At 41.5% G+C, this 13,447-nt stretch overlaps 1 protein-coding gene across 1 annotated transcript in view; it reads right to left on the bottom strand.

Annotated features, from left to right (window-relative positions):
• Positions 1 to 13,447, bottom strand: part of SPTLC2 (serine palmitoyltransferase, long chain base subunit 2) — a 125,333-nt gene that overhangs the window by 36,135 nt on the left and 75,751 nt on the right. Inside the window, exons 7-9 of the mRNA XM_011988275.1 lie at positions 9,954 to 10,059; positions 8,211 to 8,430; positions 4,799 to 4,925 (exon numbers count right to left, since the gene is read on the bottom strand). Coding sequence (XP_011843665.1) covers positions 4,799 to 4,925; positions 8,211 to 8,430; positions 9,954 to 10,059 — 453 coding nt within the window. The remainder of the gene's footprint in view (positions 1 to 4,798; positions 4,926 to 8,210; positions 8,431 to 9,953; positions 10,060 to 13,447) is intronic.

Raw genomic sequence — 13,447 nt, 5'->3', positions numbered from 1 at the left:
GAAAGTCAATACCCAAAACTTCCTAGGCTCAGGAAGCATGGTGCTTGCTGGGAGAGTTAAAAGCTGTCAGCCCCGAAGACAGGCAGGGAAGTCTCTATGACCCCCTCCTGGAAAGGCTGCGTTTTTTCAACACTTCTAACCCTTCAGCACGGGAATCTTGGAAAGCTTTTTTCTTTTTTCCCCAAAGAGACAAGGTCTCACTATGTTGCCCAGGCTGGAGTGCAGTGGCTATTCACAGGCGTAATCCCCCTACTGATCAGCAGGGGAAGTTTTAACCTGTTCCATTTCCAATCTGGGCCAATTCACCCCTCCTTAGGCAACCTGGTAGTACCCTACTTTCGGGAGGTCATCATACTGATGGCTGAACTTGGTGCAGACATGTCTCTGGCAGAGTGTGCTATAGCCCAGGACTCTTGGGCTCAAGCGATCCTCCCGCCTCAGCCTCCCGAGTAGCTGGGACTCCAGGCATGTACCACCGCACTGTCCTGGAATGTCTTTTTTAAGTATCTCAGTTCTCTTAGTTTTTGACAGTTCCCTGGTATTCTCAAGGTGATCATTTAACACTTCATTAACAAGTCTATTACTGGAATTAATTCAAATGAGCCAAACCTAGTTTTAATTAAACGTCAATCTGCTCAGGGTAGTCTTTTTTCTCCTGTATCAGTAGCTGCCTGCATGGGCCCAGTTCCTTTCAAAACAAAGAAGTATAAAACTCTATAAAGTGTTCTGACATTATTTAAAAATTTATCTATTAAAATATACCTATCTAGTTAATTTGGTTCCATAATTTGGTCATTCTGGCTCAACATTCAACTATTCAAGCAATGTTACAATAAAGTACTTGAAGAACCCACTGATTTTCTGGTATTTCCAATCATGCATGCATTCATTCAGTCATTCAATAAATTTACTGAAAGGATCCTAGATGTCACACACTAAGCTGGGTGCTATGCATGTTATTATTAACTACACCTTTGGACAGAAATAAAATACATCAAAGCACAGCTCTGGAAAATGGAAAAGCATAATTTTAGTTGATTTGGTCAAACATTTTGCCTTGACTCGTACGTAGATATTACAGCTAAATTTCCGTTAGTGGACATGGATTAGTGATGTGTAAAGTAAAAGTCAGAATTTCAAATGTCTAGTGGAATTTACCAGAATTTCCTAGGCCTCATTTTTTCTACTCCCTGGCCTATGCTAACTCAGTATTCCCACTCCAGGTACAGGCAACCTGGCAGCACAATTCCCATTCATTATTACCTCACCTGGAATCCTAGTGAAGTTGCCTTGCAATATCGGTCAACCTAGTCATATGTCCTGTTCTTCCTTGGGAAAAGGATAGAAACTGGAGGAGAAATGTGGAAAAAGTTGGGAGGAAGGGGAAAGGAGTCTTCGCTCACAAAGTCGTGTGGAAACTGGATCTCACCTTCCCTTGCATGCTGCAGCTTTTCTGAAGGCTCTGTACTCTCACCAAAGAGCAACATTTCTTCACACAAAAAGATGAAAACATTTAACAATAAGCAACCACATACTGTCTATGTATGTGTTTAAGCCTTACTTTCAATACCAGGTGCTTAATGTACTCTGGAATCCCAACAATAACAAAGTTTTCATGATAAAAGTAATACATTCACTGACATGGTCTGGATGTTTGTCCTCTCCACATCTCAGGATGGAATGTGATCCCCAGCGACGGAGGTGGGGCCTGGTGGGAGGTGTGTGTGTAGATCATGGGAAGGATCCCTCATGAAGGCCTTGCTGCCATTCTTGGGTAATGAGTGAGTTCTCGCTCTGAGTTCTCCCAAGATCTGGTTGTTTAAAAGAGCATGGTACTTCCCCCTTTTATGAGACTCCATGTCAAAAAAAAAAAAAAAAACCAAACAAACCAAAAAAGGCTACAAATTCTTTGACATGCCTCCACTGGGGAGGTGGAATCTAGTTCCCCACCCCTTCAATCTGGGATGGCCTTAGTGACCTGCTTGTTAACAACAGGTCAGAAAAGGTCATGAGGTTTCCGCCAGGTTCTTTGGAATGCTTGCTCTCTGAAGCGTTCTTTCTGGGTACCCAGTCACGATGTTATGAGGAGCCTAAGCCACATGGAAAAGATACATGCATGAAGGTGCTCTGGTCAACAGCCTCAGCTGAGGCTGGCTCCAAGTCACCCCAGCCTAGGTGACGAGTGGAAAAGCCTCCAGGTGATCCCAACCATCAGCTATCTCAATCTTTCCAGACACTTGAGTCTTCCAGGCCAGCCCCAGACAACGGAGCAAAGACAGGTCATCCCTGCTGTGCCCTGACCGAATTCCTGACCTGTGGCACCTGTGAGCATAATCAGATGGCTGTTGTGTCACACCACTAAGCTTGGGGGGTGGCTAGAGGCAAAAACTAGAAAACGGGTGCTGATTCAAAGTCTATATATAATCACCATGTTTCATTTTCTCACTACCAGCACAGCCCAGATTTTATCATTTAGTACAGGTAAGTCATTTATCTGGGGGTAATGTGTCACACAGATCCATGTTCTAGAACAGGGCAAATAAATTATCCAGTGTTAACTTTGATAGCTCTTAGCCATTTCTTAGTCACCTAAACCTGTGTGCTGAATCAGTTAAGGTAAGTGTGCCTATGTGAAGTACCTAGAGAAATGATAGCTATATGTATACATATGTGTGTGTATATGTCTGTCTCTCAGATTCACACACACAGTTTCCACTAACACCACATCAGAAGGAGAGCAGATATAGTTATAGCTGTTATCAACAGGGAGCTACTCACAGGCTCCACAATGTGTTTGCAACATTAATAAGACGACTTCTTCAAGAAATTAATTCGCAAAACTGAAAATGATCACATTTCACTATTTCCAAAAATCTCTCATTAGAGATAACAAGGATCTAGCACAGATCAGAAAAAATGATAACGTAAAATTCTGATTTAAGAAAACAGTCGACTGGGGGCGATGGCTCACGCCTGTAATCCCAGCACTTTGGGAGGTTGAGGCAGGTGGGTCACCTGAGGTCGGCAGTTTGAGATCAGCCTGGCCAACATGGAGAAACTCGGTCTCTACTAAACATACAAAATTAGCCAGGCATGGTGGCACATGCCTGTAATCCCAGCTACTTGGGAAGGCTGAGGCAGGAGAATTGCTTGAACCTGGGAGGCAGAGATTGTGGTGAGCCGAGATCACACCATTGCACTCCAGCCTGAGCAACAAGAGCAAAACTCCGTCTCAAAAAAAAAGAAAACAGTCAGCTGGGCATGGTGGCTCACACCTATAATCCCAACACTTTGGAAGGCCAAGGCAGGCAGATTGCTTGAGCCCAGGGGTTCAAGACCAGCCTGGGCAACATGGTGAAACCCCATCTCTACAAAAAATACAAAAAAAAAGGCCAGGTGGGGTGGCAGACTCCTGTGGTCCCAGCTACTCGGGAGGCTGAAACACGAGAATCATGTGAACCTGGGAAGTGGAGGTTGCCATGAGCTGAGATCGCACCACTATACTCCAGCCCGGGAGACAGAGCAAGACTCTGTCTCAAAAACAAAAACCAAAAAAAAAAAACCAAAAAAAAAAAAAAAAAAAAAAAAAAAAAAAAAAAAAAAAAAAAAAAAAAAAAAAAAAAAAAAAAAAAAAAAAACCAACCAAGAAAACAGTCTTAGACCAATCAAAATCAGATGTGCCACTTTATTCGATGCAAGCCAAATCAATCTTACAATAAAGTATTACATAACTGTAGAGTGGAGAGCTCATGGCTGATAATGTGAAATCTTTTACAAATGCCAAACTGACTTTATAAGCATTAAAAAAGCAACAAGTGAAATTATTGTCTTATACATGCAATGAAAATATTTTTTAAAGTAAAAACAGACACCCAGTTGCTCCCCTTTTAGTATCACTGTTCTGCAGTCAATACTGCCCTCTGGTGTTGCAGAATAAAAGTCAAATGTCAGAAAGTGAACACTGCACTTTATTGTTCACAGTAGTATGTTTAAATCAAGGCATCTAGTTGGGACTACAAATCCCATCAAAGACAAAATAAACAGATTCAGGATGTCATTTATTATCTCCCGTATATGAAATTAGAAACTCTTTATAAAGGCATTAAATCAGGAATACTAATTTATGAAAACAGCAGCTCTAAACCATGCTGTTAATGAAACATCACTAACAGTGAATTACACCATCACATAAAATTATGCAATTCAAGAAAAACCCCAAAGGCATATTACCTCTGAGTTAAGAGGGTATGTAGGATAGTAAGAGTAAAGCCTCCCATCTATAAACAAGAAAATTCCACAGGAAGTGAGCCAGGATCGTTCTCATGGCATATGTATCAAACACACTAAAAAAGTGTCTATGGAGGCCAGGCGCGGTGGCTCATGCCTGTAATCCCAGCACTTTGAGAGGCTGAGGTGGGCAGATCATGAAGTCAGGAGATCGAGACCATCTTGGCTAACACAGTGAAACCCCATCTCTACTAAAAATACAAAAAATTAGCCAGGCGAGGTGGTGGGCGCCTGTAGTCCCAGCTACTCGGGAGGCTGAGCCAGAACAGCGTGAACCCAGGAGGCGGAGCTTGCAGTGAGCCGAGATCCTCGCGCTGCTGCACTCCAGCCTGGGCGACAGAGCGAGACTTGGTCTCAAAAAAAAAAAAAAAAGTGTCCACGGAAACCACACACCAGCCAGCTCTGCCTATCAGTAAACCTGACTATTTATTTTAGGAAAAAAGCTCAAGAAAAACAGCATGTTTGGCCGCTAGGTGGACTTATGCAATGTTTCAAGAAAAGAAAGACTTACCAAGGCTGGTGCCATCCTGCCCCATGATGCACTTCATGGAGGTGATGATCTGCTCCACTACAGGAGGTGACAATGACGTGGCATACACTGCACTATGAGAATGTGTGCGCAGGTAGTCTATCAGCTCCTGGGAAGTTCACAGAGGCAGATAAATAGAGACAATTCTTGCATTCACTGGCAATGTCAGTGCTTTCCTTCTAAGTTCTAGAGGACTCCTTGTTTCAATGGTACTGGAACAGGGACACTAATCTGAGATGCAAGGTCAACCAACATGGTCGAAGCATACTGCTGGCAACAACTGGGTCAGAAACATGGCAAAGTTCTTAGGTTTGGTTTTGTTTTTTAAACATGGAACAACATAGGAAAAATACTAGTTTTAAAACAATCCTTCTAAATTTGGAGAATGTATCATTTAAAGTTAGAAATATGGCCGGGCATGGTGGCTCATGCCTGTAATTCCAGCACTTTGGGAGGCCAAGGTGGGTGGATCTCCTGAGGTCAGGAGTTCAAGACTGGCTTGAACAACATGGTGAAACCCCATCTCTACTAAAAATACAAAAATCAGCTGTGCGTGGAGGCGGGCACCTATAATCCCAGCTACTCAGGAGGTTGAGGCAGGAAAATCACTTGAACCCAGGAGGCAGAGGTTGCCGTGAGCTGAGATGGCGCCATTGCACTCCAGCCTGGGGGACAGAGTAAGGCTCCATCTTAAAAAAAAAAAAAAAAGTTAAAAATAAATGAACAAGGCTGAGTTAAACAGCCTTTGTTTGGATTGCTGATTGGTGTTTGGATTGCTTTTTACATATAATGATTTAATTCCAAGTATCATAGAAAATGTCATCTGCAGCTCTCTGTGCCTGTAAAGCCCATCCTTCCAACCCTAAGTAACAGTTCTCTAACATCAACTTTAAGAGCATTACAACTTCCTCCAGATATGCAGAAATGTACAAAATGATACAAATGTGAAATAAAATAGAAATGTATAAGGTCTTCGATTAAAATGCCAATGACATCTCACCGAATAAAGTAAAACTGTCATTTACAAGGATTTCAAAAAAAAATTAATTGTATATCCCTATTCTCTGATATCTTTTAATTTCACCAAATCTTTAAAATGTACGTACAAGAAGCTTATGTACCAGAACAAATTAGGGAGACACAAATTTGGATATAAAACAGTTTTATCTCAAAAACATTAAAAATTGTACTAAAAAAACCAAAAGCACAAATATATTGTACTTAAATGATCTCCCAGAGTATTATTTTTCTATCCTTTGGTTCACAGTCACAAAGTTTACTAAAAAACAACAAACTCTCCAAAGTCAGCCTTGTCTCATTAACAAAAAGAAAAATTTGAGATAAAAAAATCTATCAAACCTGGCCGGGCGGTGTGGCTCATGCCTGTAATCCCAGCACTTTGGAAGGCCGAGGCGGGCAGATCACGAGGTCAAGAGATTGAGACCACCCTGGCCAACACGGCGGTGAAACCCTGTCTCTGCTAAAAACACAAAAAATTAGCTGGGCGTGGTGGCACGCACCTGTAGTCCCAGCTACTTGGGAGGCTGAGGCCGGAGAATCCCTTGATCCCGGGAGGTGGAGGTTACAGTGAGCCAAGATTGCGCCACTGAACTCTGGCCTGGCAATGGAGTCAGGCTTGGTCTCAAAAAAAAAAAAAAAAAATCTATCAAAACTGATTAAAAGTCACTGAAAATGAGTTCTCTCTAAAAGACAATCAATTATTAAACGAATGACCTTTTTTTCTGAAATAGGGTCTTTTTCTGTTGCCCAGACTGCCCTACTCTGTTGTCATTTGTTAATCTGTATGAGAAAAATTGAAAAAAAAAAAAAAAAAAAAAAAATCTATCAAAACTGATTAAAAGTCACTGAAAATGAGTTCTCTCTAAAAGACAATCAATTATTAAACGAATGACCTTTTTTTCTGAAATAGGGTCTTTTTCTGTTGCCCAGACTGGAATGCAGTGGTATAAATACTCACGGCTCGCTGCATCCTTGATCTCCCTGGCTCAAGCAATCCTCTCATCTCAGCCTACCCTGTACTTGGGACTACAGGCATGTGCCACCACACCCAGCTAATTTTTTTACTTTTTTGTAGAGATGAAGTCCCACTATGTTGCCTAGGCTGGTCTTGAACTCCTGGGCTCAAGTAATCCTCCCACTTCAGCTTCTCAAAGTGCTGGGATTACAGGTGTGAGCCACTGTGCCCAGCATAAACATTCTTTAAGACTCCCAATATTGAGTTTTGAAGCAAAATTAAGAACATTTATGAGCACCTCCTCTGTGTCATATACAAACACCTGACATACATACATTATTTTTTCCCTAACACTGCAGTGTTCAAAAATAACAGCTTCATTGAGATATAAGCCACACACCACAGAATTCACCATTTTAAAGTACAATTCAGTGGTTTTTAGTATATCCAGAGTTGTGCCACTTTTACTACTAATTTTAGAACATTTCCATAACCCTGAAAGGAAACCTCATACCCATTAGCATTCACTTTCCATTTCCCCATCCCCTCCGCCCCCGGCAACTACTAATCTACTTTCTGTTTCTATGCTTATTCTAGATATCACATATTTTAAAACATGCAGTATGTGACTTTTTGTGACTAACTTTTTTCACTTACCATAATATTTTTAAGGTGCACCCACGTTGTAGCATGGACATATATTACTTTTTAAACCCTTACTACAATCTTACAAGCTAGGCATATTTACTTCTATTTTACTGACAAGGAAACTGGGAGGTTAAATGTTTTCCCTGAGGTCTAACAAAGTAAGCAGAGAAACATTCAGACCCAGGCCTGTGTCCTTATGGTTGACCACTTCCACCACACCACAGATTCTTACCTACATCAAAATTCACCATATGATTTTTTTCTGACTACAAAGACCCAGCAAAGGCAATTACGTTGTTAAAAAACTGAAAATACAATGTTTGTAGTACCCCACCGCTGGCACAACTTTTTTCCTTCCTGTCTCCATGTTCACTCATGATACGTTTGTATCCAAGAGCAAGGTGACCTGCTATTCCCATGCGCTCCCATGACAACCCCACTGTTTTTGAAACTGTGAGCACAATGCAAACCCAACAGAAGGCTGGGGCGGGCAGGGAGCACCACTGTGTGTTCTTTCACACAAGAGGGTATTCTAGATCTCAGATCAGCATGTAGCTTAGAAAGAAGCTCAAATAAGAAAACAACAAACAATGAACAGAACCAGCCTTTAGTTCAGTGACGAGACATCAGAATCACTCACTGGTATTAGAGCCTAAACCACAGGCAAATTTGGGGACATCCCAGTTCAGGGCCCCATCTGCTAGGCTTGAGGTACCAAATCTAGTTGCCAGTGATTTAATCTCTAATCGCTCATTCTCACGGCTCGTTTACCTTCTTGCCTCCAATATATCCTCCAGAAGCACCAAAACTCTTTGTGAATGTTCCCATCATAACATCCACATCCTCAGGATCCAGGCCGAAGTAGTCCACCACACCCCGGCCTGTGGGGCCCAAGGCGCCAATGCTGTGAGCCTCATCCAGATACAAGTATGCCTTGTACTTCTTCTTGAGGGCAATCACTTCAGGAAGACGAACAATAGATCCCTCCATGCTGGCAAAACATGAAAAAAATATATATACGCATGTACACTGACACTTTTTAAATCAAAATTAGGAGTTTGGCATTTTGTTATTATTGAGTTTACTGCTTTTTTTTTTTTTTTCTTGAGACAGAGTTTTGCTCCGTTGTCCAAGCTGGAGTGCAGTGGCGTAATCTCAGCTTACTACAATCGCTGACTCCTGGGTTCAAGCGATTCCTGTGCCTTAGCCTCCCAAGTAGCTGGGACTACAGGTGCCTGCCACCACCATGTCCAGCTAACGTTTGTATTTTTAATAGAGTTAGGGTTTCACCATGTTTCCCAGGTTAGTCTCAAACTCCCAGCCTCAAGTGATACACCGCCTTGGCCTCCCAAAGTTCTGGGGGTTACAGGCATAAGCCACCATGCCCGGCCGAGTTTATTGGGTTTTAAATGGTCTGACCACTGTATCTGTGGTTTAAACTGACAAAGGCAGAGGAAGCCACGGTGAGGCAAAAGACTAGGGGAAAGAAAACCGGACTTTAAAAACGAGCACTGGCTGGGCACAGTGGTTCACACCTGTAATCCCAACACTTTGTGGGGGCTGAGGTAGGCAGATCACTTGAGGTCAGGAGTTTGAGACCAGCCTGGCCAACACAGCAAAACCCCATCTCTACTAAAAATACAAAAATCAGCTGGGCATGGTGGCGCACACCTATAATCCCAGCTACTCGGGAGGCTGAGGCAGGAGATCCAGGAGACAGAGGTTACATTGAGCCGAGATCATGCCACTGCACTCCAGCCTGGGCGACAGAGCGAGATTCCATCTTAAAAAAAGGCCCACCAAAACCACCAAAAAACAAAAAACAAGCACCAAACACAAGCAATCTTAATTCACAACAAAAAGAATTAAGATCACAGCAGATTCTTCTAAAGCTTGTAATTACAGGCAACATGAGACTTTGCATCACATTGCACAGGCAATGAGAATGACACAAAAGAACAAAAAAAATTAGGTGGTAAAAATACGTGCAAAAGCTGTAAATGTTAACCAAAATAAAATATTTCTTTTTAATTTTTATTTATTTTTTATAGAGACAGGCTCTCACTATGTTGCCCAAGCTGGTCTCAAACTCCTGGCCTCAAGCGACCTCCCACTTTGGCCTCCCAAAGTGTTGGGATTACAGGCGTGACACACTGCACTCAGCCTAAAACAAAATATTTATTAAAATTAAATGATGTATAATTTGTTTTGACATACTAAAATATATATTCCAATTCTTGCCCTTACGTATACGTTCCCTCTACAAACTAGAAAAATAAAAGACCCAAAGAGAAAGGGAATTTGGTGACCATGTAGTATAATGGAAAGAATAATGGTGAACCAGACAAAAAGACTTCTGTTCTAATGTTGACTCTGTTTCCAGGTATTTTAGCGATTTATAAACACTGTCTCCTTAGTTTCCAGAGGGGGACAGACTAATGTTGCCTTCAGTTAAAAAATTCTATGACTTCATGGGGCCAAGTCATAAAGGTAAGAATAATAAAGTAGGATTACCTATATATTCCTTCCACAAGGATGAGAATTTTCTTCCAGGGCCTTCGTGTCCGAGGCTGACCATAAACAATGGCATCTTTCAATAGCTTCTCTAGGCTTTGCATATCTACAACACACAAAAAAGAACAGAGTCATACCACATCTTCCTCTTTCCTAACTTTGTTCTGGAAATGCAGATATATATTTCTCATTTGGAAAGTATGCCTCAGATAGCAAAGGACATAATTAGAGTTAGGCAGAAAAAATCAAAATAGGTGCATTATTGCCACCTTGAATTGAAATCCAAAACGTGACAAATGTTCAAAACCATCAAAACTTGACTGAAGGACTATGGTGGCTGATTCAGTTCGTTAGCTTGCTTATGAAATGACCAGTGTCTCATGTTAAGTACCCTGCCATTAAGTTAGCTTCTCTGTGTTTATCGAAAAATATAGAATCAAACTGTATCTCTAATCCTAGTGAGTCATTCGGAAATAAATGCGTAAAAAAGACAGAGTGAGAGTGTGAATAAAGCATCACAGATACATACACCTCCTAAAAAAACAAATGCAAGGGGTAAAACAACTTCACAGTTGTATGCTCCATTTCCTTTCACCTAGGACGTACTCAATAAATGCTTGTTAAAGAGCTCTGTTTTGGTACTGGGTTACAAATACACCCGTCTGGGGCATGTTTAAGTCTCTGTGTTAAGCAAGCCTGACAATTGGTTGAAATTGTTCCATGTTTGACTTCATCAGTTGTCTATTAACAACCAAGTTCTTGTGGTTCTCATGGTGGTTAATGGGCCTGGAAACAACTTGGCTGCTACTGTCATTAATGATGATCACAATTTCCCTGTTAAAGACAACTGCTTTGAAGACCATTGTTGCCACACTACAGATTTCATACTTAAACTACCTGCCCTGAAATGAAGTCCTTAAAAAAAACTCCCCCAAATTTAAGCAACATTAAGTCTGGGGAATACTTAATAGCGATGGGAGACATCCTATCATAAAATCTTTTTTTTTTTTTTTTTGAGATGGAGTCTCCCTCTGTCATCCAAGCTGGAGTAAAATGGCGCAATCTCGGCTCACTGAAGCCTCCACCTCCAAGGTTCAAGCGATTTGCCTGCCTCAGCCTCCCAAGTAGCTGGGATTACCGGCACCCGCCATCATGCCAGGCTAATTTTTGTATTTTTGTAGAGATGGGTTTCACCATGTTGGCCAGGTTGGTCTTGAACTCCTGACCTCAAGTGATCCGCCTGCCTCAGCCCCCCAAAGTGCTGGGATTACAGGCGTGAGCCACCAAGCCTGGCCCCATCATAAAATCTGATTTTGTATTCTGTATTGCTTGTCACTGGAGGAAGGGGTTATAAAAGCATATGATTTTGCTCTTTGCAGAAAACAATTTTGACAGAAAAAGAAATAAGGTAATAAAAACAAAGAACACAAACACAAATAAGATAGCCTATGGTTGTGATTGTGCTTACGCATTCAGTAATTTTTAAGAAAAAAATCTGCATATGACCTAATCAAGATTCAGCACATGTACCCTACAGAAGTAAATTATGTCCTGACTCAAAACTTCCTTTTTTTTTTTTTTTTTTTTTTACAGAGTTGCCAAGGTGGGAGTGCAGCGGCGTGATCTCTGCTCACTGAAACCTCTGCCTCCCGGATTCAAGTGATTCTCCGGCCTCAGCCTCCTGAGTATCTGGGATCACAGGTGTGTGCCACCACATCCAGCTAATTTTTTTATTTTTAGTAGAGGCGGGGTTTCATCATTTTGGCCAGGCTGGTCTCTAACTCCTGACCTCAGGTGATTCACCCGCCTCGGCCTCCCCAAGTCCTGCAAAGCCTCCAGTTCTTAGGCACAGAGCAATGTATGGCAATCAGTTAAAGACAAGTAAAAACATATGAATTATTTTAGTTTTCTATGCTTATATACAGAAGGAGGAAAAAATTATACTGGTCAAAATTTTAGATAAAAGAAATATCAGCCAGGTGTGGTGGCTCACGCCTGTAATCTCAGCACTCTGGGAGACCGAGGTGGGTGGATCACTTAAAGTCAGGAGTTCGAGACCAGACTGACCAACATGGCAAAATGCCGTCTCTACTAAAAATACAAAAAAACTTAGCCGGGTGTGGTGGTGGGCACCTGTAATCCTAGCTACTTGGGAGGCTGAGACATGAGAATCTCTTAAACCCAGCAGGCAGAGGTTGCAGTGAGCTGAGATCATACCACTGTACTCCAGCCTGGGTGACAGAGCAAGACTCTGTATCAGGAAAAAAAAAAGAAATACCTACAGCAGAATGCTTAACCGTACTATCTACTTAGAAAAAAAAAAATTCAACCTCTCTCCAATGTTATGCCCCCAAAATCCACATAAATTTAAATAAAAAATACATCCCAAAATTTCCAGAAGAAAACATGAAAGAATCATCTTATGATCTGAGAATGAGGAGGGTACCGTGTAAAATCCAAAAGTTGTAAGACAGTAAATGTGGCAACAAAAACATTTTAATGAGTCTGCACAAGAAGACACTGAAAACAAAGTCAAAAATATAAAAATAGTGCAGTCTGGGCATGGTGAATTACTCCTGTAATCCCAGCATTTTGGGAGGCTGAGACAGGAGGATCGTTTGAGCCTAAGAGTTCAAGACCAACCTGGGCAACACAGAGGGACTTTGTCTCTATAAAAAATAAAAAACACTAGCCCGGCATGGTGGTGCATGCCTATAGGCCCAGCTACTTGGGATGCTGAAGCAGGAGAATCCTTTGGGCCCAGGAGGTCAAGGCTGTGGTGAGTCGTGGTTGTGCTACTGCACTCCAGCCTGGGTGACAGAACAAGACCCTGTCTCAAAAAAAAATTAATAAAATAATGCAACATCAAGGAAAAGCTAATTCATATAAAGGGCTCTTATAATCAGTAAAAAATAGAAACAATTTGAAAATGGCCAATTTATAAGGAAATACAAACACATTAACTTACAAGTAGGGTTTAAAAAACAGATATAAAAATACAATAAAAATGTAAAAAGTTGCTCTATACCTAATAAGCAATGAAATAAAAACTAACATAATATTTCCTCATTAGATTTGGAAAGATTTAAAATGATTCACTGAGTGAATGGCCAGTGAGCAGGAACAGTCAATCTCACACTGTAGAGTAAAATTCATACAGGACGCAAGCATGTGTATGTTCATTGTAGCACTATTCACAACAGCAAAGACACAGAATCATCCTAAATGTCCATCAACAGTAAACTGGATGAAAAAAGTGTGGGGCCAGGTGCGGTGGCTCATGCCTATAATCCCAGCACTGGGAGGCCAAGGTGGATGGATTGCTTCAGCCTAGGAATTCAAGACCAGCCTGGGCAACATGGTGAAACCCCATCTTCACAAAAAATACAGAAGAAAAAAAAAAAAAAAAAAAAACCCTGGCCAGGCATGGTGGAACACACCTGTAATCCCAGCTATTATGGTGGCTGAGATGGGAGGATCGGTTGAGCTGGGGA

Source organism: Mandrillus leucophaeus, unplaced genomic scaffold (genome assembly GCF_000951045.1).
Source record: "Mandrillus leucophaeus isolate KB7577 unplaced genomic scaffold, Mleu.le_1.0 Scaffold326, whole genome shotgun sequence".
NCBI classification, from domain to species: Eukaryota; Metazoa; Chordata; class Mammalia; order Primates; family Cercopithecidae; genus Mandrillus; species Mandrillus leucophaeus.
This window is presented reverse-complemented; position numbering and strand designations above follow the sequence as displayed.